Source organism: Terrapene carolina, unplaced genomic scaffold, assembly GCF_002925995.2.
Source record: "Terrapene carolina triunguis isolate 2854851 unplaced genomic scaffold, T_m_triunguis-2.0 Scaffold131, whole genome shotgun sequence".
Taxonomy (NCBI): Eukaryota; Metazoa; Chordata; order Testudines; family Emydidae; genus Terrapene; species Terrapene triunguis.
The window spans coordinates 10,427,548-10,453,880 of record NW_020664482.1 but is presented as its reverse complement, the minus strand read 5'-3'; the positions used below and the strand labels follow the sequence as shown (position 1 = coordinate 10,453,880).

The following is a 26,333-nucleotide window of genomic DNA, read 5'->3' as shown; positions in this document are numbered from 1 at the left end:
TGCTTTCCTTCCGTGTGTAAACACAACAAACTATTCTCGGTTCCATTTTTCTCGTACGTGTTTCTTATCATCCCTGACACAGGAAATCTCTGTTGAAACAGTGCAGTTCTAACTAGCTGTGGGGAGACACTTCCCCCACTCTGTGCCTTTTCAAATGCCCTTGCTGATTAGATACAGGCACATTTGAGTGTCTGCTCAGGACCCATTTGAGGAAACTTGCTTGGTGAAAGTTTTACCATCTGCAATTTCTCCAGCTCGATTCCAGCCAAATGTCAGCTGAAATGTAGATGGGTCAACTGAGTAACAGCTCAGCCCTTCAGCTTGAAATAACTGCAGCAAGTGAGAGAGCTCCAGAAACGAACACACTCACTAGCCAAAGCAAACCCAACCTAACCCTTTGGCCAATATGGCTTTCATTCGGGATGCCAGGAAGACCCAGGTGGAAACCGCGTCATGTAACATCTGCTGAGCATCCGAAGAAGTGGGTATTCACCCACGAAAGCTCATGCTCCTATACGTCTGTTAGTCTATAAGGTGCCACAGGACTCTTTGCAACTATATTTCTGAGCTTCAAGAACAACTCCAGCAGAATAAAGAGATTAAACTTCGTAACAGGGGACATCAAAACTATCGGAATGAAAAAGTGTGAGCCAGATGCTTCCCTCCATTCTCGTGGTGCAAAGGAGTGGGAAAGCTAGCGTAACTGGCCATCTAGGGGTTCCCCCAGGAATCCTGGGAAAGTGCAGCAACTAGCATAGCTGGTTCCTGTGTCCCCCAGTGGAGAGGGTATGTTGGGGTGTGTCCTGAACTCTGGCAAGCCTTGGAAGCCCATACAAACTTCCTGCAGCCATAGCCCCTGAGGCTGCTCTAAGATATATCGGGGTCAAGGCTAGCACAGACACTGTGGAGGATCAGAAAGCCAGAAGGGCTCATTGTCCTGCTCAGTTTCATTCTCCTCTATTAAAATAAAGGAGGAACAAAAAGCCAGAAGAGAACTACACCATAAACTAGCTGTTAAGCTAGTACCCAACAAAAGCCAACCACTGCGCAGAGGGGAACAATTCAGCTGCATTTAACTGTTAGTGAGCAAACAGATATAGGCAGGGAGAACAAGGCGAGTATTAATGGGACATGGGAGAAGGTTCAGAAGCTCACCATATCCAGCTCAGATACCACAGTGATAGGCACCTTACAAGAACCTAGGTTATCACTGGTCCCTGGCTATGATCCAACACCAGTCCCGGTATGCATAATACATACAATTCTGGATCATGCATGTCACACCATGTTCCATTTTTCAGTCAGCAAGTTTTCCACATTAGAAAAAGACACCATGGTGTGAAATCCTGGCCCATTGAAGTCAATGGCAAAGCTCCCATTAATTTCAATGTGGCTAGGAATTGACCCCATAAATCCATGTGATTTTGGTCAGTGGATGCAGGTGCAGGATTGATGGTAAGGAGCAGTCTGCTAGCTTTATTTCCATATGTGGCTGGGAACTGCTAGTTGCATGGTAGGATTTGCACTTAGCAGACTGGCTCTAGCATTCAGCTGACAGGTCACATCTGGCTTTCCCATACAGTGCACTTCTGTAAATAGCGATTGCACTGTAGATAAGAACTATGAACACTGGGATTTAGCCAGCTGTATATCTCAACATGCCTTTAACATGTGGACACGGGGTGCCTGCTCTGGATTCAGTCTCCGGTGAGAGAAGTCATTTGATTCAAAATGCCTCGCTGAGAACTTGAACTCGTCTCCTTTGCCCCAGAACATTTCTTGTTCTGACCTGATTCTCTCCAGTTTCCATGTCTAGCTCACACAGCCAAGGTTCGTAGCACTGTTCCAGAAGCTAGATGGGCATTTACAACTAATTCCCTTTAGTGAGCTCTGCCCTTCAGAGGTTCCCTCAGAACACAGCCTGGCAGATGTGCCAAGGCACTGCGTGTTCTTGGGCAGCCCTCCCTTTAAAGTACCATTTCCATTCTCTGGCTTGTCCTGTGCTCTGAGCTTTCCCTAGTTGATTAGATTCTGAAATCCCTTTCTGTCCTCACTCCAATTTGATAACATGTAACTTGCTCAACCCTATGTGTAGAGGACACCTCTGTGATCAGGCGGGGAGAACAACACACACACACGCACACCACATTTCTGGCTCTAATGAGCAAGATGCTCTGTTCTAAAGAAAGCCTTTTTCTGGGAAAGCATGCAATTAAGTTATTCTTTCTATTGCATTTCCAGTATTGCCTTGACAACTGCAAGCATTTCCCTTAACACTTCTCACAGCATTTTGTGTCCATTATAAGAGAGCATCTGTGGGAGGAAGGGGAGAACCCTCCCCCATTGCAGTACTATGGGTCTAGGACACACAATAGGTCCAGATCTAGGAGATAAGGTGGCAAATTAGGTTGTAGTCAGTTTAATCTGAAAGTTTTGCAATGGGATTGTATTCTGACAAGCAGAGCTCTGGGGTATATAGATACCTTTTCTCAGCTGACCCATTGTGAATCTTTGTATCTTACTGATTAAGTCACACTGATCTCTATGTACAATTTCTCTGTGTGAGAAATGACAAGGCAGCCATGAGCCCATGTTTCCCAGCAGGCACTACAGGTAAATGTTCTAATGCTGCCTTTAAGAAAGAGAATTAAGGCTGCAGAGCTCCTGGGAGGTTGGCCACAGGAGTGGGCCACATGTGGGCTCAGGGCCATTGATAAGGTTCTGCAGAAAATAAACCTGCACAGTGCAGGCTCTTCACGTTGACGTTGAATGGTATGCATCTCCTGCCTCGTGCAGTCACAGAAAGCTTTTCAACAGCAGAGTCATGCTGACAGAATCATGCTGTTTACACAATGATGAGACTAGTCGCGCCGCCAGTGCTGCGAGAGCTCTCTCGCAGCGCTGTATGTACTCCACCTTTCCCGGGGGGGGGGGGGGGGGGGAGGGGCGTTTTCACACCCCTGAGCGCAGCAAGTTGCAGCGCTGTACAGCGCCAGGGTAGCCAAGGCCTTAGTGTCCATATAGTGCTTTGGGGCCACAACTGAGTCCTTCCCAGCTATTAAAACACCCTTACAAGAGAGACTTAGTAATGCACAGTATTAACCATTGGATAATCTTTTTAACGAAGTGTGGTATTCCCTCCTCATTGGGCAGAAGATAATGGATATTCCAGCCCTGAATGCAACTCACATTGGAATCTAATCTCTACTGATGGAGCGCCCAGTGGTTGGGCAGTTGCTCACATACTATAATCATCATCATACTCTGGGTGACAAAAGTGCACAGTATTGCTAAAGAGCCAAACTAGAACTGGAGTTTAAAAGGAGCCTCCCTTACCCCTTCCTAGAATTCCTGGAAGGAGCGATGTATGCAACAACAACAGTCCTCTGATACTCAGCAGTGTCCTCAGGCCTTAGCAATTACAGCCATCGTGGCATGTGTTCTAATAGAGAGATACGTACCAGTGTGTTCTGCGCATGTGGGTATTTGAACGCAGCTCCGCAGAACAGATAGAAAGGAGGAGTGTTTGGTAATCTCAGGTGAGCAAACCCCAGAGCACTAGAGTATTGGGAGGGTCCTGGCTTTGTAGCACAGGCCCCTGGCTTGTACTCCACCCCGCCACCCCCAGTCTGATGTGCTGGAGCTACAAAGGCCTGGTAGCATGTCTTTTTATTGCCTGGTGAGCTTTTGTAATGTAACTTTGTTGTGGTCTTGTTCCTTCAGATGATATTAGTTTATGGGATGTGATCCACACCACCACAACCAAGAAGCCAAAAACCACCAAGGCCCCGCCCAAAAAGAATCCAGGTAAGTGCTAGTTCTTGGGGCGTCAAGAGCTAGTTCCAAAGGAGGAGAAGCTAGCAGTGCACAAACTGGAGAAGTGGTGGAAGCAAGCCACAGCCTCTCCAAGCACTCACCTTCTGCCTCACCTATCCCCAGACCCTTTTATTTGCATCCTATTTTTATTTTGTTCACTCAGTAGTCCTGGAAAGTAGGGGGTCTGGTGTATCCACCTTTACCCCATGGACACACTGAGCTGGTCCTGCCTGGTAGCTCCAGCTACTTTGGAAGAGTTTTACTTTGCATTTAAAAACAAACCCAGCAAATTGTGTATAGCCCTGACGTCTGTGAAGAAAACATTCCAGACATAAAGCAATGAAGCGCTGTTTCAGGCACCCCACTGAAGTCAATGGAGACGTCAGTGGAGTTGTACCTGGTTACACCAGCAGTGAAATTAGCTCCAAGATTCTAGACAGATAATCTGAAACATTATTGTCGCTGAGACTTTCTCCCACGTGTTTCAATGGGGGTGTTGACTCTGAAACCTAATGACACCAAGCACTATTAATTAATTAATGGAGATATCCTATCTCCTAGAGCTGGAAGGGACCTTGAAAGGTCATCAAGTCCAGTCTCCTGCCTTCACTAGCAGGACCAAGTACTGATTTTGCCCCAGATCCTTAAGAGCCAATCATTTTGCCAGGTATTGTGGGCAGTTTTGGCGATTTAAAATCTTGCTCTGCTTTGAGAGAGCAATCTTACTTTTCCGCCAATGAAAGAGTCAAAAAATTCAATTGGCTCGGTTACATTTCTGCAGTAGTCATTTAATAAACATAGTAGGAGGCTGTTCTCTGTTTAAACTTAAATTCTCAGGATACACAGCAATGTGTTTTCCTTTATCCTTTTGTTTTTCCCCACTACTGACTATTTCAGTCAGTAAAGGTGCATCTCAGAAAATACTTCCTTGTCCTTTAAGATTCCTCCCTCCCCCCTGCCTTATTTCCACACTCTGAACACATAGAATTGTCTATTTTGTTCTGCCCTTTTCTCTCCTGCTTGATTTATATGATTTCCTGGCATTTGATCCACTATGCAAGACAATTTCTGCAAGAAGAATGACATTTATCACAACACCAGCATGAGAGCACAAAACCAAATGAATTGCAAATATCTCCCATGATATTATATGTTTAAACTGAAAAAAAAAAAAGTCAGTTACTTCATCTTTCCCATTGACACTGTCTGACAGGGTTGAGAATTTTCTTTCTTAAGAACCTTTGTCAGAACTAAGGGATTAGATCAAGGAATGTTGAATGAAGTACCTTGGAACTCTTGGTCCAAGATAGTAACCAGTATGGTATTTTATAGCAAAGGATCCTGCGGACTTTGACTTATCCGATGCGCTAGATGATCAGAATGATGGGAAAGGCGGTGGGAAACCAAATGTAAAACCTGGTGAAGGTACGTAAATTAACTTTCTTACTCTGCGCTAGATCCTGCAGCGTAAAGCTGTCTATCCTTCTTCTTACGACTCGGGGGAATGCAAAACACAGTGGGAATGAACAGAATAGACCCACTGGGACAGCGCCTCCCTTTCAGATGATTACAGTGGAGCTTGTGCTGGTTTACATCAGATGAAGGGCGCTTCCCATCCCTGCATCAAGTCGATACGTAGTTTTCATTGTTCAGTGCATCCTTTCATTTAAGCAATGAATTGTTGCAAATGACAAAGTTGGAGGAAGTGAAGAGATTTAAAGCTGCAAGAGCTGGAGATTGGCTTTTTCAGAGCATTAGCTCTTCCTCTAGCCTCTCATGTAAATTTATGGCATTTCCCTGTCTTTCCCTTAAACATGACAGGCCAAGTTCTTCCCTTGGATAGAGCATACAAACTCTCCCTCTCCCTCTTTAGAGTGGCACACACATACCTGAAGGCCAAATAGGACTCTGCAAATTCAGGGCTTTCTTCACGGAAATCAATGGATCAAGCCCATAAAGAGGGATGAGGAGAGAACATCTGTTATTGCAGAATTAATTAAAGGGAGATAATATATTTTGTATTAAAGGCCTTGCCTAGCGTCTCATTGGCTATTTACACATTTACGTATTTGTCCCCTTGTTTTATTTCTTATTGTCCCTGTGACTCATGAGCTACTGGCAGGTCTGCTGTGTTGTCCCTACCTGATAGCTTATTGACTGAATGGTACGTGCCCTTTGACTCTTCGTCATTATCAAGACACACAAATCCAGAGCAGTCCTAATTCCCAGCCCAATATAGAATATGGGCTGGACTTAACTGGGCTGGGAGGCCTCTTTCCATTCCCAAAATATTACAGGTGGAGGCTCATTTGTCTGCAGTTATTGTTCCTTGAGCACCGATCTAGAAAAGACTTGCACAACCTTTGCATAGAATAAACTACTATACCGCTTGTGTAATTAATAAACAGATATTACATTAGATTTTATTAGCTAGGTGACTTGCAAGTACTTTGATTTCAAGGTTTGTTTAAATATATTAGACTTGTTGAGGAAAATCTAAAGAGTCAGTGTGTCAGTACCAAGTGTCAAAAACTAGCCTCTCTCATGATAATTTATACCCCATCTTAATCAGCATTGATACAACTTACATTTTGGCCTCCATTCAATTTGTTAGTTTTGTTTTTAATCTTATTGCAAATCCTAAATCCATAAATGCTGTTTTCTGTGACCAGTTAATGAATAGAGAATCCTGTTCTAGGCTCGAAAGGTAAAGATAACCCTTCAAGAGGTGGAAAACAGGGTAAGGAGTCTTGTACTGGCTCCCAGCCGTACCTCTTTCCTTTTATGAATCTCAGCTTTCTGGCACCCGCTTTACTAAGCACTGAAAACTTCTGTTACTCCTCTTCTATCTGCAAAATAAATTGGGAATGTAATGGTTTGAATATCTACACTATTTTTCCTATTAATTCAGGACTGTTTTGTATTTCTCCATTTCAATTTTGCATGTATTAAACTTATTTTCTCAGCGATTTTATCTCAGCTACTTGTGTTAGAAATGTGTTCATGCACAATCCTTCTGCTGGAGATACTCCAGTAACAAACAAACAAAAAAAAGCCAAATGCAGTAGCATCCCACGATGAGAGGCCAGATACTCTTTTCTGTCAAGATCTGCTCAGTGCAAGAGAGAGGTGGGGCTCTCAGGGAGCCGTTATGCTCTGCCCTTCACAGCCACATTGGTTAGAGCAGCCTAGGGGTTGTTCTAATCTATGTCAGCTGACAGTCGTTCCTAAGGGACTGTACACCAGCTGAGAACTAGAGGAGCACAGCAGCATTCCACCAGGGCTGGAATGGGGATAGTGCAACAACCTGCTGAAAGCTCCCTCTTGCCTCCAGCTCTTATTCCTTCAATAAAATGCCTGGAGTCTGGCTGAAAGTCTTTTTTATGCTGCCCTTGTACATGAAGTCTGCTGACTGTATGTTGTGAAATACAGACCTCGTGATCCTTAAAATAGGCCCCATATTTATTTTCATTAAACACTGTCTGTTGAGCTACTTTTAAGCAAGAGAGGTTTAATAAAAAATAAAGAACATCAGCTCAAACAAGCAAGGAAGTTAAGTCCTATTTGAGGGAGAAAAAGGTTTCCTTAAACATTGCCAAGCCTGTGGGATGCAATTTGGATGCTCAGTATGTGCTTGTAGCTTACACATAATATGCTTAACTCTTTGAGGAAAGCACCTGTTTTCCAATTCCCATGTTGTACTTTTCAGGAGCCTTCAGGACTAGATTCACAAGGGGGATTTAGGTATTGTAATACTGAACATTGCAGTGCCTAACTTAGGGCTTGTCTACACTTACTGGGGGATCGACGCACAGCAATCAATGCATCGGCGGTCGATTTAGCAGGTCTAGTGAAGTCCCACAAAATCGACCACAGATTGCTCTCCCGTCAACTCCTGTACTCGACCAGATCGAGAAGAGTAAGGGGAGTCGAGGGGAGAGCATCTCCCGTCGACATTGCATAGTGTGGACCCCATGGTAAGTAGATCTAAGCTACGTCGATTTGAGTTATGCTATTCATGTAACTCAAATTGCGTAGCTTAGATCGAATTTCCCCTGTAGTGTAGACAGGGCCTTAGGAATCCAGATTCACAACCCCAAATTAAGTGCTCAGACTCCCCACATAATGCACAGAGAGAGTTGGACACCTATCAAAAGAATTCACAGAAGCCAGCATACTAAACGGGGAGCTGCCTAAGGTAGCCAATAGGAAATGCCGAGGGAGACGATTGGGGCCTAAGCCCAACCCCTCCAGAGAGAGTTAAATGCCTAATACTGGATTCACAGCCACGAACCCTCTCTTGGAGTCAGGCATCTGTCAGTCAGTCTCTTCTCACAAAAAAGGTTGGTGCCACCCTTATATGCCATAGTCCAGTGATTAGAGCACTTCTCTTGAGTGTGGGAGATCTGGGTTCATGTCCCAACTCTGTCTGGTTTGGAACAGGGATTTGAACCTAGGTGTCCCATATCCCATGGAAGTATCCTGACCACTGGGCTATAGAATCATTCATTGTCCAGCTCTGTCCCAATGAATATTGATTTATTTATACAGAGTGGAACTTCAAGCAAAAGAGATTGAGACATCCCCACCCTGGTGGTCCAGGCACTCCCCTCAGGACTTTTGGATGAGGAGGCCTTTTCAGAGACAGCTCACTTACAATTGAATTTTGAGAGACTTTACGCACCTCTCCTTTGTAAATAATGCAGACTTGGTATGACTTAAAATTGGTTCTGCATTGCTCCATGGGAGACTTTTTCAATAGGCAGCCAGGGGTTGCACAAGCCAGAATTGGTCCAGAGCCCATTTTGTACCAGCTGACACGAGTGCAATGAGAACCATTCTGAAGAGCCAAGGGCCTGACTTTTTCTTGGAGCTGAGCATTGGCCTTGCCCACAAACAGCAGATGCTCAAGACTTCTGCAAGGGCCTGAATCTAAAGTCAGTGCCATTGACTTCAATGGGCTTTGGATCAGCCCAAAAATAAGGCCCTAGTGCTCAAGTTGGATAAAGCCAATGAAAGGCATCTGGGAGTAGATAGAGAAATTGCTGAACTAATTCTTTTGGCAAACCAGCCTCCCTCCCCTTGCATGCTCTTCGCGCCCTCCCTCCCCCCCATGTCTTGTGGTTTCATACTAACCAATATTAATATTTTCAGTTATTAGTTAAATGAGAAAATCAGCCTCTGTATGAATACAATTATGTACCAGACCCAAGCAAGTACTGCATGAGCACCAACAGAAAGTATTAACAGACAATAGACCAGTGGGACGCTCTTGATCTCTGCCATTCCTGAACTTGGAGTACAGTGAAACGGTGAGATGTCCACACAGATGGGAGCTCCTCTTGAATTCAGAGTTGGGATACTTATGAAGTTCAGTTCAGAAGACAGACTGCACTTAAATTATATTGTCTACATAGAGGTGATGCAGCTCAAATGTGGCATTAAGTGAATAGCTGTGTAATAGACGGTAGATTTGTAAGCAAGAGACACTGTCCCTTTTGCATAACCCAGCAGATCTGTCATTCCCAAAGCACAATGTGGGCACTGTCAGGGAAGTAACATTTCAGCGAGATACCTAATTGCTGATGCTTATCAGCTTCTCACCCTCTCCTGCTCTCTACAAATCCAACACAGTGCCACCTGCAACCCTTCTGGATGGTTTGGCAGAGAGCTTTCTGTTTACCAGGGTTAGTAGATGTAGCTGAACAACTCGATAAAAGGCCTTGAACATGCAACATATTGCAATGTCTAAGTTACAGGAAGTCAGCACATTTTTTTTTTTTTTTTTTTTTTTTTTGACGTTTTGGCCGGTGTTTTGGACGATGGGAAGTACCATCCTGATAAGAAGAAAGGTAGGTCTTTACACTCTGCTGACCAAGTCCAGTATAGTTGGTTTATACCCCAGGTCAGTTAATACACAGTATGACCCTTCCATCTGGAGACTAGGAATGGTGATAGAACTGAGATAGAGGGTGTAGTTAGTGGACAGTCTATGGTATTTCATCCTTATTTACATTGTGGTAGCGCTTACATGCGCCGATGAGGATCAGAGTCTCATTGTGCTAGGTGTGGTAATAGATCTTTTTAATATTGCTACATCTTGCTACAGCATTCATTTTCACTTGTTTGTGAAGGAAACAAAGTGAAGTCAATCTAAGTCCAGAATAACTAGTCTCAAAGACATAAGCTGGATTCATTTAACTGTTGTTCTTTCATTGTTGTTATTATGTTAAGCAACACAGTGGCCTAGGTATTAATGTTGTGCTCAGGTACCATGATGTGTTCATGCCTGATAGAATTACCTGCACTGTGCACTATAGTCACCTATAACCACACATCTGCAGTGTCTGGTTATAGTCCCCAAATCATCTGTTTTCCACGATGTGGGTGCTACCAGTATGGATGAATCTGTCATTCAGCAGCTGGCAGCCAATCCAGGTGCAAGATTTTCACACTCACTTCCACCCCTTCCTCCTGGCAGGCTGGCAGCCAGCCTTCCCCAGTTCTCTTGCCCCACTGAAAGCAGCTGTAATATAATCTGAGCAGCTAATCTAGTATAGCACCCTGTGCAAAAGGCAGTGGAGAAACTGGAGTGTAAGATGAGACTGATAAGGAGTCACATGTATGTGTGAAGTTGTACTTAAATCACTGTAGTAGAGCCTTGCATCACTAACAGACAACATGAGCGAGTCCTGGTCCTTGAGCTAAGAGATGTTGGTGGAAACAGAGACTAGGATCAAGCACCATGCTAAGGCCTTTCATGGAACGGAGATAGAAAAGCATTATTGCCAACAAGGCTCTTAGAAAGTTGATGGGGAGGTAGTTTCAGATGCTGAAAACTTCTGAAGTGAGACTTTCCAGAAAGAGCATGCGACTCCTTTTTGGATCTCCTGGTCCCAACAGAACTAGCTTGAAGCTAGGAAATGTGCCAAAGGAGAAGTGTATTATGGCCATGGGGAAAGACCATGGCTAGCTCTGGCAAAGAGGCACGTTAGCGTCATCCCAGCAAAGCAAAGGAGAGAGGAACGCAGAGTGTCTGCAGCCTTCATGGCCTCCAAGTCCAGGGGAAGTTTTAGGAATGCAAGGAGGAGAAACCTATGCAGATGAATTTGTTCCTTTATTAGCACTGTGTCCTGTATGGATGCCATGGATTGCAGTACAGGAGGAAGAGCGGCTCTGCTGATAAAAGATGCCACCCTAAGCTTGTCCGCAGGTCACTTCAACCACCTCTCCTTTGTGGCATGATGCCAGAGTAGCCTTTTTAACATGAATCTCAATTACCCACTGAGACATTGAGGAGGAGAATGGCAAGGAACAAACTTGTAGCCCACTGGCGGGAAGGGGAAGACCTTTGGACCACTGATTTCTTTAACTCCGAAAACAGTTACAATTTATGACTCAGCCCCACTCCTTTGCCCCCAACTAATTAGTTTCCTTAATTAGTATTAAGTTATTTGAGGAGTGATTTTTAATGGGATATCAACTAAACTTCTAAAAGTTGCATTTTATAAGATAGCATCTGCCTTCTCGGACGAACCCCAAGCAATGACCTACTGTCAGGATGTGCTCTTGCTCCTGTTGAAGTCAATGTTCCTTAATGTCAGCGGGTGCTGGATGAGGCCTTGCTTCATCAGTTAGGAAGTACTGGTTTCGCCTATGGGTTGGAAAGTGCTCTAAGGAATGATCCAACTCCGAGTGTAGTTAAGGACAAGAGTCCCACAACATTGGGAACTGGCTTGGGGAATTGGCTTTCATGACTAATACTTTGAATATACAGAAAATGGTAGAAAAGATAAAAGCTTTCCCTCGACTTTCAACCACTCACTACTGCTTACTGAGAGTTAAGATGAAGACATCAGGCCGCATGTTTGTGAAGATCCACAATATTAAATATTAAAATAGGGAAATTCAAAGGATGAATACCACCAGCCCAGTCAACAAACTACGCTAAAGACAAACTGCATTGGAGTAATTAATACTATGCTGACCCGCTTCCATAAATTCAAGATTTATTTACAGTGATTTGTTAACTGTAGATTTTGGAGGGAACTTTTCCTCCTAACCCTGTTTCTCCAGGGAAAGCAGTTTTTAAATAGGTTTCAGGCTAAGTAAAGATTCCTTGGCATTATGGAGCTTAGCTGCACATTTTTCTATTGACAATGCAAGTATGCTGTGTGATTCTATATAGCATGTCAGTTGTCATCCCTTTATAGTCAATGCACAAAACTTTGCTTAGCACAGGAATAGGGTATCGAAAGCTCATCTGCCATACAGAAAGGACTACCCACTTAAGGCGGCTCCTCTGATAATATGTATGATGTCTTAAGTCTTCACAACAAAAGCGAAGAGAAAGGACAGGAAGAGTCATCAAATCCCTGGAACTGATCCCACCTTATGGTGAAAGAATGAATAGGTCTGGCAAGCCAGGTTCTGATTCTGAGCTACGGTCTGTAGCGTGGGTCCCGTTGTACCGAAGTGCATCCTGAATAAAGGTCCCTGCTTCACAGTTTGTAGAAGATGCAATAAAATAATAAGGAACATCACAGGTGGGATTCTCTGCTGGAATGGGAGAATTCCCACCGGGATTCCTTCCTGGGCACTGAATCCTGTCACTGCTTTGGCTCCAATTGGAATTGGAGAGTTGACTCATTTTGGTATAAACGCCTGCTAAACACAGCTTGTCAAATCTCTGAGCAGCTGTTACAGGCCCAATTCTGCAAGGTGCTGAACACTCTGAGTTCCCATTGGAGGCAATGGGGCTTTAGGGTACTCAAACCTTTGTAGGACTAGGTTCTGCTGCATGTGCCTATGTCAGTGTGGGGACCTAATTAATCCTTGGAAAAAGGGGGAAGCCACTTAGCTCTTCATACCTCCAGCCAGATCTTCTCCTTTGACTAGAGATTTACGGCCCCAGTGTAGTGTCAGGCTTTGGCTCCAGTGAGCCAGTAGTTATTACACTCATGTGCATCATACACACACACTGCCCTCCCCGCCCGTATTGCACACGTGGCATAACTTCATAGCACCTTAGTTCTCAGAACATAAGAAAATGGAGGCACCATGAAAGAGAAGTGTGAGGCTGATTAATGTGCTGAACTGTTTTAAGTCAGCCTGTCACCAGAGGGATGGAGTAGACTAGAGGGTGGTCAGTTCCCACATGCCCCTTCCCCTGTGTATGCATTTTCAAGCTGCATGTGTTGCAAGCATCTCTCATTATGCAGGTCCTCTTTCGTCGCCCGCCCACAGCCTGGCACCAAAAAGCCTTTATTGGAGTCACCCTGGCATTGTCTCAGAGGAAGCCGGGATTGCTAGACTCGAGTGCAGATACGTGTAAATGAAGCCACAAGCAACTGTAAAGCCTGCCTTTGACTGCACAGCGCTAAATTTATAATCAATTCCACTTATAGCCTAACGCAGTGTTACTGAGCCAGCAGCTGTTTAATTAAATATGAGGGTTACCTTAGTGTGCAGGTCTGCAGTCACACAACAGCATGTTTCGTACTGCTGCTTTCCTGCAAGTGTCACCTCCCCACCACCACCACCGACACTGAGAAAATCACTAAAGTCACAGTAGGATCATGAAGGTGGCTGTGAGCTCGAGGATCCTGGGCCAGGCTGGCAGCCCCTTACCCTGCTGTGCTAGGAGATGGTAGTTAGAAAGCACGACCCCGCTCTTCTCCCCTCTGTGACGGTCTTCACTGCCAAGACAGGTGTGTTTTCAGCCAGGGCAACTCATGCGCATAAAACCCTAGTGGAGACATGGCACCTGTAGCTTTACCGTGAGGTCAACCTCGCCTAGCTGCCGCTCAGTAAACCCTACAGAGCTATGTCTCCGCTAGGATTGTACAGCAGAGTCACTACTGTGTGTTACTTATCCCACTGTTTGTCCGAGTGAAGACAGCCTACATGCTCTGCCAGCCGTAGCACAGCAAGGTAGCTGTGTCCGCAGGTGGGCTGTGCTTTCACATGGACATCCCCGGCCCTAGCTGCTGGTTTGTTGAGAGAAGGCGGAGCGGGTGTGTGGGGGGGTGTCTCCTCCATGCATGCTACACAGGTTCAGCAGATGAGCCATCGCAAGCAGTTGTGGGGGAGGGGAGCTGCTTATGCTGGGGAGCGAGCACCAGGTGTTTTGCCCCCCAGAGCGGCTGTGGGCAGCGCCGAGGTTCCTGGTACCTGCCCTTCCACCAGAGCCAGTGCAGAGGGGCCGCGGTGAGAGCAGAGCGCCCTGCTGCCAGCTCTGCACCCATTGCCCTGGCACGCCAGGGGTTGGTGGTGCAGGGTGAGGACTAAGTACGTGACAGGCTGGCCACTGGGCCTGACCTTGTGCCTGCACAGCTGCTGCCATCTATTCTCAGCCTGGTTTCTCTTCCTCTCTCATTCTTGGTCTCCTCTCCACCTCCCCCTCCCCCCGCCCGCCTGTCCCATTTTGTCTTTCTGTCCCAGTTTCTACTGCCCACATGTCTCGGGGTGGGGGTTAGGCTCCGCGGGGGCAGGCACACAGAAGAGCAAACTGGTCTGGTCCTGGGTCTCTAAGGGCACGTCTACGCTAGAAAATTAAGTCACCCTAACGTACGTTGGCATGCAGCCGCCTCAGTAATTACATCGCTTGTGCGTGTCTACATTTCGCTCTGTGTGTCGGCAGTGCGGGTTCTCACCAGGAGCGCTTGCACCGACGGCACTGTCAGTGTGGGGCGTGTGGGATGGCTTCTGAAAGCCAGCCACAGTCGATGTAACCAAGGCAGTGTCATTGACCTAACGACATAGACACTGACTCTACGCCGCTCGTGGAGGTGAAGTCGGGTCGGTGTAGCGGGCGAGTTACATCCATGGGAGCGAAGTTCTAGTGTAGACACTTACGGAGTTAGGTTGACGTAAGCTGTTTCTAACTCTGTAGTGTAGACCAGGGCATAGTCTGTATTCAAGAGCCCAGGTGGCTGGCCTGCCGCCCTAGGAGCAGGGGAGCTCTAGGGTGCATTTGCAGTAGGGGGTGGGGCGAGTCCACCTTCCTCCCACCCTGGCTGGGGCAGGCTGCAGGGCATGGCGCAGGTTACTGAAAGCAGTGGATTCAGTCAGGTGATGGGGGGGCAGACCTGAGGCCCTTGCATTAGGAACAGCACTGCTGTTGGCTTTGATCCCCAACAGGCACCAATGAATGAGAATCCCATGCTGGCAGCATCAGCCCTAACGCCCCTTGTCTTTCTTCCAGGTGGCAGCGACTACGATGCAGGTAAGTAGCGACGACAGAAGCCCAGCTCCGTTCAGCCCCAGACCGACCCTGCTACCACAGCATCTCCGAGCAACGGACACACGCAAACACCCGGCCCCTGCCCCTGCCCACCACATTTCTCAGACTAGTTTGCTTAAGAGGCTATGGGTGAGAAATCCTGGCCAGCCCTAGTGTCTGCAGAATAGCCCAGGTGACCTGGGGGAAGGGAGAGAACAGCTAGATCCCTGGAATAATCATTTTGGACCCTGATACGTATTTAAGCCCAACATCCGCTCCTCTGCTTTGTAGGCACCACCGCCGAGACTGGGACAATAGCGGGAATAGCCAGTGCTCTTGTCGTGGCATTGGTTGGCGCCGTCTCCAGTTACATTTCCTATCAGCAAAAGAAGTTTTGCTTCAGCATACAACGTAAGTGGTTCAAACGCTCTGAGCAGAGCACAGAGCCTGCTGGGGAAAGAGCAGGAAAGACACCCTCGCCTGTGGGTCCTCATGAGGTGCAGCAACCCTCCCTCTTTCTGTGCAAGAGGAGGGGGCTGCGGCCCCTGGGGAGAGCCCTCCAGGGATTTGCCGGGGGGCAACCCCACCTGGAATCCTCAGAGAAGTTAACACACCCTGAGGCTGCAGTAACCTCGGGGCTGTGGTACCCACCATGCATGGGAGCGCCAGCGGCATCGGTTCATGGGAACGGTGCTGCTTGGCTGTGTTCCTAGCCAGGATGCCCAAATTGTTTATCAGCCCCCTGCTGCTGCTCTCCATGGTAACTAGCTAAAAGACCCAGTTTGTGAAAAGGGGCTCCCCTCATTACACTGGAGATGGGTGGGGGAAAGGCAGGAGAGGGGAGCAGAGGCAACATGAGAAGGTCTAGGCGGGAAGCAAGCCTGTGTGTATAATTGGCAGGATACACCCAAGGCCTCCATCACAATCTCGCTTTGTCATAGCATCAGGAGCCAAGCTGTACCTTGGGACATTCAGGAACAAGAAGAGTGATGAGGGAGACTGGAGTGGTATTTATTATTATTGACTGAAATTATCCCTGTGGAGGGGGAGAAGACACATCCCCACCCCACAAACCTGGCTCACTAGCAGGCCGAGGAACGTTGTAAGGATAAAGCATTCATTTGAAATTGAAACAACATATGTCAGCTCCAGCTCTTGCAAGGGGGCGGCTTTGTTCCACCCCACGCAGGAACTCTGGATCTGAAAGGTTTTTTTCTTATAACATTAACCATTTAATCGACCAAAACTATTCAAACCCACCATTTGATAAGGGTGGCAGCTCCTCCAGCAGCTACACCCCTCGCCAGTGTCAATGTGGGGACTCAGCTGCCCCCTGCCTCTGCACATGGAATTGTTGATTGAACATGCACACACATTAGTCCTGACTCAAATGCAGGATACCAGCTTAAGCCAAACAGCCAGCATGTTCTTCCAGCTTGAAGTGATGGCTTTACAGCATTTCATTACAGTCTAAGACTCCTGGGGTAGGATCTGTCCAGACTGCAGCACCCAACGAATGACGTAGGAACATACCATAGACTGAGGAAATATAACTGGAGTTGAAAACTTACCTGTAGGCAGCAAGAGGAGATACAGCAAGCAGTGGCTGATTCCAAAATGGCCTCTCTAGAGTCTGTCAGATTTAAAGGACTAACCCCAGAAAGGCATGCTGGGAAAAAGAAGTTCCTATAAAAGGAAAAAGCCTGCAGTGGGAGTCATAAAGGAAGTGGCTATAGCAGTATTGTCTCCACATAATTGTATTTAATAGCTCCAGGTTCTTCCCTCCTCCCCAGGCAGCTGTTCGTATAGTTCAGTTGTAAAGATGGCCTTTCAAAATAAATGTTTCCATTCTTTTCCCATTGGGAAAACAATGAATGCAGCAGGCCACGAGCAACCCTACAAAAAGCAAGCAAAGCGGAAGGAGACGGTTTCAGGGAGGAAATGGATTACACTTCAACATCTGTTTCTGTAAAGCATCTTTGATTGTGAACACTTCACAGCATTAGGCCCTGATCCTGTAAGTTCCTTCCCCTGGACAGACTTTTCAGGATCTGCCCCATAGCTAACCCAGTTGTAGAGTTAAGTAATAACAGCAGAGAGGGACACGCCGAGATGCAGCTACTGGGGTGGGGGGGGCTATAGTTAATTTTGAGATGAGGTTTGGAAAGAAGCTATTCAATCCAGATGGCAGGTGCACCAAGCACAGCTAGGTTGTGGGAAGGGGCTCACACTACACAGGTGGAGGGAGGAGAGGAGACAAGGCCCTTGAGAGAAGGGGAAGGACATTGAAACACATGGGGGATTCTGAAAGGGCTGCGGCTGTCTCTGAGGCTGGGCAGGCGAGTTCCTTTGTGTGTGAGAGAGAGGGTGAGCAGCAGCATTCTGCAGCTGCTGGAGACCTAGGAATGGGAGATGGTAAAGGAGGGAATTGCAGAATCCAAGGCAAGCGGTGGCAAGAGCCTGGCCTAGGCAACCGTTCTCAAACCCTTCCATAGTATGAGTCACAAGAGTGGGTGTTTGTGGACACCTCTTCGGCCCCTGACCCACCTCCCTCTCCCACTCCGTCATGTAACATCCACAGCAGTTGTATGCATAGAGAAGAGCATTGGGGAAAGTGCTTGGTGTAGTTTAAGTAGCTGTCTTTAATGTGATGTAGCAACTGGACTGAGCCTAGCCACCTCTGGGCTCACCTCTGAACACTGGTGGTCTGGAGCTCACAGGGTGGGACCCACTGCCCCGGGGCTTCCAAGGAGTTATGATAAACAGCCAGAAAAGCGAATTTAAAATTAATCAACTAAAATCCCTTGAGTGTCTCCTTCACTATCGGGGCAGAAACTTACCCTGAAACACTGCTATTTTCCTGGCTGGGGCTGCGACAAACAGGTGAGAGTTTTGGAAAATTAGATCAGCAGGAAAAGTCGAATGAATGTGAGAGAATAAAATGCCCTTGTTTGTTCCCCCCCATTTAAATGATATTTTGGAAAGAATAAATAATAAAAAATAAAGGCTTTGATAAAAGGGAAGCCGAAAGAAGCAAAGCCCAGAAAGGCAGCAGGAAATTAAAGTTAATTATAAAGGAGGATTAATTTAAGCCATCAGACATGGCATGCTGGGATAATGTCAGGCCTTAGATGCATTGCAATGCATGACAGAAATCTGAGAGCAGTCAGCAGTGGCAGAACTGGCTTTTTATTGAAAAACATAAATTGTGTTTGGTGTTATCCCAGCAAAACACATGTCTTGGGGGAGGCTGCTGTGTTATGGAATGACCGCGCACTGGGAGCACAAAGGAACACTAGGTTGTTTGTGTGTGTGTGTCTCTGTCCGTCCAGTGGTGAGGGTGTGGGCTCAGTTTGCATTTTTGATCTCATTTGGACTGGAACATTCATGCACTCTTCATGTTTTTATCAATGACTGATGCAAAGTTTTCCCCATATCCTTTACCCCTCTCTGTACTTTAACCCCCATCACCTTGGTACCTAGGAGCATCAAGATGATTTAGGGGAGTTCTGACAGGCCATAGTCAAACAGAGCAATGTTGGTATTTCTAGGCTACTGAGCAGTTACATGGGAAAATTCCACACCTACTGGTCACACTTATCGAGAGGAGACTTGGCGTAAGGCTGGGAGTTTCAAAGAAGCCTAAGGGAATTATGTGCCATGCAGCCAATGGGAGATGGGCACCTGGCTCCATTAAAAAGCATCATCTGCATTATTCACACCCCTCTCTTTCACCAGTTGGAGCAAGGCCTTTCTTTCGCCAGCGCGCTGCACTTCTACAGCTCCCTTGTCGCACTGGGCCTGACACGGTGAGAGCCTGCAATTCCCGCAAAAGCAAATAGGAGAGTGCTCTGCACTGAGAGGCTCAGACTCTGTTTCCCTATCTCCCTTCCCAGCCCCCTTGGTCATTGGTTTTCTAGTGATTCACACTAATAGCAGGAATAACATTACTGTGGGAGGGGCTCAAAACATGTCACATGCTTTGAGCCTCCCAAGCCACCCTATCAGCCAGTGACTGTTACCTGCCGTGTACACGTGGCATACGAAGGTTAATTGATTGGCTTAAGATCACACTGCAAGGCTAGGGTAGAGCAAGGAACAGAAGGACCCAAGGCCTTGTTTCCCAGGCCTCTGTGCTGACCAGCGAACGAATGCCCACCGCTCACCTGAGGGAGCTTTTATGTAGCTGCTTGGGCTAGTACTGGCTTTAGCTGTTGCTCACCGCCCATTAAACACGTTGCTGTGTTATGCTGTAGCCCTCCTGCAGCAGCAGAGAAGAAAATGTTCGCTTTGTTGGCAACGCTTGTGCCCCTTTCCTACAGCTTGTGACCTGCTTTTCCCCAAACAGCATTAAAAGACACCCCCCCCCCCCGATGAATTAACTGCTCCCACAGAAACCAGAAACAAACCCACCCATCATGGTAAGAGTGCCTTAGTCGTTTGCCACTGAGTGATAGGGAACTCACATAAGTGACTAGCCATTTGGTTTGGCAACTACTTCTGTCTTCCTTAGTACCAGCTCAGGTGTAAGGGTCCCATCCTATCTGCCAAGCGAGTGCATTTTGGCTTCCCCATGCCTGCAGTGTACATGCCTTCACCTTTTTAGCCATATTTCTTTTCACATCCATGTAATAGGCTATAGTTTCTTTAGTGCCGGGTATAATACTAGACCTCATGGCATATTTGTCCTTGCTACTCGCTCTGTGAGCTAGAGCAGTAATATCCCCATTTTATAAATGGAGAATTGAGGCAGAGAGAGATTTGGGCACGAGTTCAATGAGCGTTAGGTGCCTAAATGCCTTAGAAGTTCTGGGCCTAAGTGTCTTGCCCTCCCCACCCCAAATAGGGAGTCTGTGGAAAAGCTCAGCCTCAAATCCAGATCTACATGGCCCAGGCCTATGCCTTAACCATAAAACCATCCAGCCCTCAGCTGTAACTAAAGACTTTATCTCAGAGGCATTGGCCAGGCAGCCGCTGCATGTCTGACCTGGCACTGGGGCAGAACAGAGCTATGTGGTTGTTAAACGTTAGCCCTGCTCTGCCCTTGCGGCCATCACCGCGCACTGGTAGCACAAAGCTCCCCTAAATCATCTTGATGCTCCTAGGTACCAAGGTGATGGGAGTTAAAGTACAGAGAGGGGTAAAGGATATGGGGAAAACTTTGCATCAGTCATTGATAAAAACATGAAGAGTGCATGAATGTTCCAGTCCAAATGAGATCAAAAATGCAAACTGAGCCCACACCCTCACCACTGGATGGACAGAGAGAGAGACACACAGACAAACAACCTAGTGTTCCTTTGTGCTACCAGCGCGCGGTCATGTTGCTCCCCAACAGCAGACACTGAAATGTTTTTGTGTGTCCTGTTCCCTGCAGCCATCACTTTCTGCCAGTTGCAGTAATAGGCTAATTCCCATTCTCCTGACCCCCACAAGTAGTCTCGTTGATTTTATTGTGAGGCAAGGGAATAGAACTAGGCCAATAAAGCAACTAGTTCCTCGCACAGTGTCCGACCAGCCCCCAGAATTTACTTTGCCCAAAACTCTGAAGCCTCTGGGGTCTGCTGTCCTGGTTGTCAGGGTGGCTAACCCTGATGTGGATTCAAACCATTGTTAAACAGTAGCCCGGGCATGCCTTTCACTTTCAACAGCGCGACTCCTGCGCTGTGACCTCACTGTTGTTTTGAAATGACTCAGCCACGCCTAGCAGGCCCCGTTGAATTATTTTCCTACTCTGAATCCCAGCTGCGCTCGTCATGCTGTTAGTTGCTGTACGTGACACCTCGTCTATACTAAGTACACACAGTGTGACAGGCGTAGATCCAGTTACAATGAACAGGATGGAGTTGCAGCCACACAGAAGCTTTTTTTCATAACACAACCGTGTCTCCAGCCGTGACTGGTTCCACCCCACCACTGCATTCCAGGACCAGATGGCTAGCTGGCCCGTGTTGCCTAGCGGACGTGCAGAAGAAGCAATGCTCTGGGCTGTCCTGCCATAGAGCGCTGGGAGGAAGGAAGGCTGGCCAAGCTGGTAACATAAGTATGGTTAGAGGGGTCTTCCTACTGTTAAAATCAGTATTACAGCCGGATCCCAGCCTACATCATGTAATGACCATGTTGTGCGTGAACACAGACGACAGCAGCGCCTGGTTACAAACTGGGTGAACGTTTATAATGCAGCCAGGGCCGTAGGGTGTAGCTTTGCTTGTTGTGTGAGTTCTGTTCCAGAGGCCGTGTGCCGTGCTAAGACTTGTATGTTATCGTTCAACGCTGCAGAGGGGCAAGGTAAAGCTGCCTTGCATCTCCACCCACTTTGCTCTCCTGCTTAAGCCTTGAAATCCTCATTTTACCCCGTTTCCTCCCCCTCCCCCCCAATTGAGCATGTTTGGCACAGTTTCCTCCCTTGCAACTCTGTTCCCAGTGCAAGCTGCTCAGTTTGCCCGTCACTGTTCAGCTGCAGGGGGGTTGTTGCAGCGCTCTTGTGAAATACGCCTTAACTGAGCTTGTGTATAGCAGAAAAGCAAATCAACTGTCTGAATGTGAAGTGTGTGTGGGGGTATGAAATAGTAAGAGTGTCCTCGTTAGACCAGAGATGAGCAGAACTAGGTGGGTAGCTGCGATCTCATAGCAGGTCTCACTTCCCAGCAAAAGCCTGTAAGGTGCGTGTACAACGTGTGTATACACACAAACACACACATGCATGTTGCACACACACAGCTGTAGAGCTGAATGACTATGCCTAAAGAAAACATGCCGGTAAGTAACCCCTTCACTGCTGGACTTCCTGGGGTATTTCTGTCCTGGTATTTGAAGGGGATGCTCCATTGAAATCAACGGAGCCCTAAGATGTTGCAGGTAGGTGCTGCAGCACTGTCATACCTCTGACCTATTCCCACATGCACTGTGAATAAAAGGGCAGAAAGGCAAGGGTGGTGAAGTGCCAGGCGGGGGTGGCTGGCTCCTCTCTGCCCTACCCTGTACCTCTAGCCTGTTGAAAAGTAGGAGATCCTGGGCCAGATTGGTGGAAGTGAGCCCAGCGCCACTGAAGTCAAGGCCGTTTCAATGGCTTATTGCCAATGATGAGTTTGGCTCCCTCAGTTTATTCACAACGGTGCTTGGCTTCCCCACCCTACCTCAGCTCCCAGCCTAGCATGACGTGCTACTGAAACGAAGAGCCTTACTAATTGCTTCAAACGTTGAAAACTTTTTTGCATTTAAAGCCCGACCTCCCACAAGTTTGGGAACCTCAGTGCGATTTTGCTTCATAAACAACACAGGCTTGCTCTAAACCGCTTCTTTTACCCACGCGTTGGTAAGATTCCTCTGCATAATTTAGCATTTGGTGAGAACTATACCTTACTGTCTCCTTCCCCATCTGACTCTCTTTATCATCACTTCACAGAGGGTCTTAACGCAGAGTACGTGAAAGGAGAAAACACAGAAGCTGTTGTAACTGAAGAACCTCAAGGTGAGAGCTTTTTTTGGCACCGCTCTTAATCTTTCTGAACGGTGGCTTTCGCAACTCCTGCTAAACATCAGTACATGTTCCCATTGTAAGTGTCTCACACGTCAGCCAGGCCTTCCTCTCTCTGTTAAGCAAGTCATAGCAAATATAACGGATGACACTGCCACTTGCCATAAAACATCCACAGCAGCGCTTGCTCCCTTACTGCATGCACGGAAGAGATTTATAAATCCAGGGGCCTCAGAGCCTGATCCTGCAAACAATGGGCCTTAATACTTTGCCACAGTGCTTGTCATCTATGGCTCTTTAAGTACTTTACAAAAGGAAGGCATCATCCCTGTTTTAAAGATGGGAAAACATAGGCACAAAGATGAAAGGATTTTCCCCAAGGCCACAGAGCATCTCCCACCATTGACTCCTTGTATTTTAATACTTTAATGTGTTGTTGTATTCATGGTGATTCTTTTTTCCCCCTCCAGTTAAATATTCAGTCCTAGAAACACAGTCAGCAGAGGCGCCACCACCACAAGACAATGCGAAGGTCTAAAGCATGGCCTTGGGCTGGAAGAGAATCAGTCAGCGGCAAACACACACACACAAAACCATCTCACATGCTTGTAATTCAGCTTTTTATTTAATTTGGATCCAAGCTATTTAATGTGTATTTAGACTAGAAGTGGCTTCTTGTTGATATAGGCGGTAGGGCTAGAATGTCAGTGTCTTTTTATTTTTTTGTAAAGAGTTGTATGTTTACATGGAATTTAATAATGTAGGATGGATTACACTTTGTGTACAAAACAACAAAAGGTGCTTCAATAGCCTTTCAAGCAATGTTTAGGATTTTCACGTTCGGGACAAGCAGCTGGGATAATGTCTTTTTCAAAGAGTGCCAGAGCGTACAGGTGTGAGGACGATAAAGTGCCTGTAAAATAACGATCCAAAGCAAACCATGCAAGAACCTTTGTAAATCACTTCCAGTCAATTTCTGCCATCAGCTATGCGCATGCAGTGTCCAGTGTCAGCAGTGAAAATTGTGTGTGTAGCTGAGGGTAGATTTTGCTCCTTAGAGTAGCTACACTTAAAAATAAAGTGCCTATGGGTAGATCCTCATTTAGGGGCCCAGCCTGGGGGGTAACAAAGATCTCTACTCATTGGAGTCACAGAGTTGAGGGTGCACATCTCACGCTACTAGGCTTCTACCCACCTTTAAGGACCTGATTTTGATACCAGATAACTATTCCTTGACTTTAGCAAAGCTTTTCATACGGTCTCCCACAGTATTCTTGCCGCCAAGTTAAAGAAGTATGGGCTGGATGAATGGACTGTAAGGTGGATAGAAAGCTGGCTAGATCGTCGGGCTCAACGGGTAGTGATCAATGGCTCCATGTCTTGTTGGCAGCCGGTTTCAAGCGGAGTGCCCCAAGGGTCGGTCCTGGGGCCGGTTTTGTTTAATATCTTTATTAATGATCTGGAGGATGGTGTGGACTGCACTCTCAGCAAGTTTGCAGATGACACTAAACTGGGAGGCGTGGTAGATACGCTGGAGGGTAGGGATCGGATACAGAGGGACCTAGACAAATTAGAGGATTGGGCCAAAAAAAACCTGATGAGGTTCAACAAGGACAAGTGCAGAGTCCTGCACTTAGGACGGAAGAATCCTATGCACTGCTACAGACTAGGGACCGAATGGCTAGGTAGTTCTGCAGAAAAGGACCTAGGGGTCACAGTGGACGAGAAGCTGGATATGAGTCAACAGTGTGCTCTTGTTGCCAAGAAGGCTAATGGCATTTTGGGCTGTATAAGTAGGGGCATTGCCAGCAGATCGAGGAACGTGATCATTCCCCTTTATTCGACATTGGTGAGGCCTCATCTGGAGTACTGTGTCCAGTTTTGGGGCCCACACTACAAGAAGGATGTGGAAAAATTGGAAAGAGTCCAGCGGAGGGCAACAAAAATGATTAGGGGTCTGGAGCACATGACTTATGAGGAGAGGCTGAGGGAACTGGGATTGTTTAGTCTCCAGAAGAGAAGAATGAGGCGGGATTTGATAGCTGCTTTCAACTACCTGAAGGGGGGTTCCAAAGAGGATGGAGCTCAGCTGTTCTCAGTGGTGGCAGATGACAGAACAAGGAGCAATGGTCTCAAGTTGCAGTGGGGGAGGTCTAGGTTGGATATTAGGAAACACTATTCCACTAGGAGGGTGGTGAAGCACTGGAATGCTTTACCTAGAGAGGTGGTGGAATCTCCTTCCTTGGAGGTTTTTAAGGCCCGGCTTGACAAAGCCCTGGCTGGGATGATTTAGTTGGGAATTGGTCCTGCTTTGAGCAGGGGGTTGGACTAGATGACCTCCTGAGGTCCCTTCCAATCCTGATATTCTATGATTCTATGATAACGATACAGATCATTGCGGTATGGGATTTTGGCAGGTAACACTGCCATACATGGTTGTGTCTGAGATGGGCATTGAGCCTCGAGTGCCAGGGTTTGGCTATGACAACACTGAAATTTCTGCATTGTCGCTGAGATTAACTGAAAACTGTGCACACTTGTATGGATTTAGGGACAGGTTCAGATCTCATTTACACCAGAGTCACTCGAATTCAGAGAGAGCTGAGTTAAAACTAATTGAGTGTTTTTAAAAAGATCATGTAATTAACCTGTGAAACTCACTGCCACAAGATAGACATTAAGAGCTTAGCAAAATTAAAAACCCCAACTATGTAATATGGCTGATTAGCACATGCATAGTTATTTTAGCTGGGGGGAAAGGGGGATATAAAGCCTCATGCTTCAGGGCATAAGCTAACCTCTGAGAATGGTTAGGAAGAAACTGCCACTGACGGTAGCATTATCCTCTATGGGGTTTCTTACACCTTCCTCTGAAGCATTTGATGCTGGCCACTGACAGGATACTGTACTCAAGCTGAAGCAGCGCTCTGATCTGTGTTCCTGTTTAACTGAGATTGATTCTGGCCTCTGGTAGCTTGACTATCACTTGTTACAACTTTTTTTTTTTCTTTATGCCCCTTTCATTGCTGCTAAAATGTGGACACTGCCACGTGCCAATACATTTTTCAAAATTAGCCGAATTGGGAAAAGGAGGCTTTGAAACAAAGGAAAAGTCTTCACTTTCTCAAGTGGAAAAGGTACGAAGTGTTTCTAGAATCAGGACGTGTGTACGTTTTGTAATGTTTTGCAAAAATCCCCATTATGTGAAAGGGAAGCAGCAGCTGAGTAAGAGTGTCTAGTTTTCAGTTTGATGTACACGCTCGGTTTTCATGAAGGGACTTACATGGGGCCTTGCCTGTAGGTATTTGTATAAGCCTAGGGACAGTTCTGTGTAACAATCTAATTTAAAGGAAAGTACCTAGTAGCATTGTAAATGTTTTGCAGCAGCTGTACAATTCCTTATGCTCTGTTTTTTGACACATGCATTTCAAAAGCCTTATAATAGCTTTACAGGCAGAAATACATTGTTTTATGAATGCGTTTGTATTACAAAACAAAATGTAATAAGCTGTTTCCAAAGTTCTCGTTTAACTATTGGCGTCTATGGAACTGGAGCAGGAAAAATAGACAAGGAATACAGCATTCATGCTTGCTTAGATACTCTAGAGTAGATTTATCAAGGAGGAAATGTGGTTTGTAGAATTGTGAAGAGCACATAAAGAAACCCAGATGCTAACGAAGCCACAAAGCTGAATTCATATGACTGTATATTTCCAAATAGTGTAGTTTGTTTCTTTCCTAGCCAAACATGTTTGAAAGCTGTAGTATAAAAGCATTTTTAGATAAATATTGGAGATAAAGGTTAGTATATGGCAT

General features: G+C 46.5%; 1 protein-coding gene across 1 annotated transcript in view; it reads left to right on the top strand.

Annotated features, from left to right (window-relative positions):
* CD99L2 (CD99 molecule like 2) overlaps window positions 1-23,820 on the top strand; it is a 92,704-nt gene extending 68,884 nt beyond the window's left edge. Inside the window, exons 6-13 of the mRNA XM_029911857.1 lie at window positions 3,724-3,807; window positions 5,149-5,241; window positions 6,515-6,556; window positions 9,576-9,668; window positions 15,023-15,043; window positions 15,332-15,451; window positions 22,446-22,511; window positions 22,988-23,820. Of these exons, the coding sequence (XP_029767717.1) occupies window positions 3,724-3,807; window positions 5,149-5,241; window positions 6,515-6,556; window positions 9,576-9,668; window positions 15,023-15,043; window positions 15,332-15,451; window positions 22,446-22,511; window positions 22,988-23,055 (587 nt within the window). The 3' untranslated portion in view covers window positions 23,056-23,820. The remainder of the gene's footprint in view (window positions 1-3,723; window positions 3,808-5,148; window positions 5,242-6,514; window positions 6,557-9,575; window positions 9,669-15,022; window positions 15,044-15,331; window positions 15,452-22,445; window positions 22,512-22,987) is intronic.
* Window positions 23,821-26,333: the final 2,513 nt, after the last annotated feature.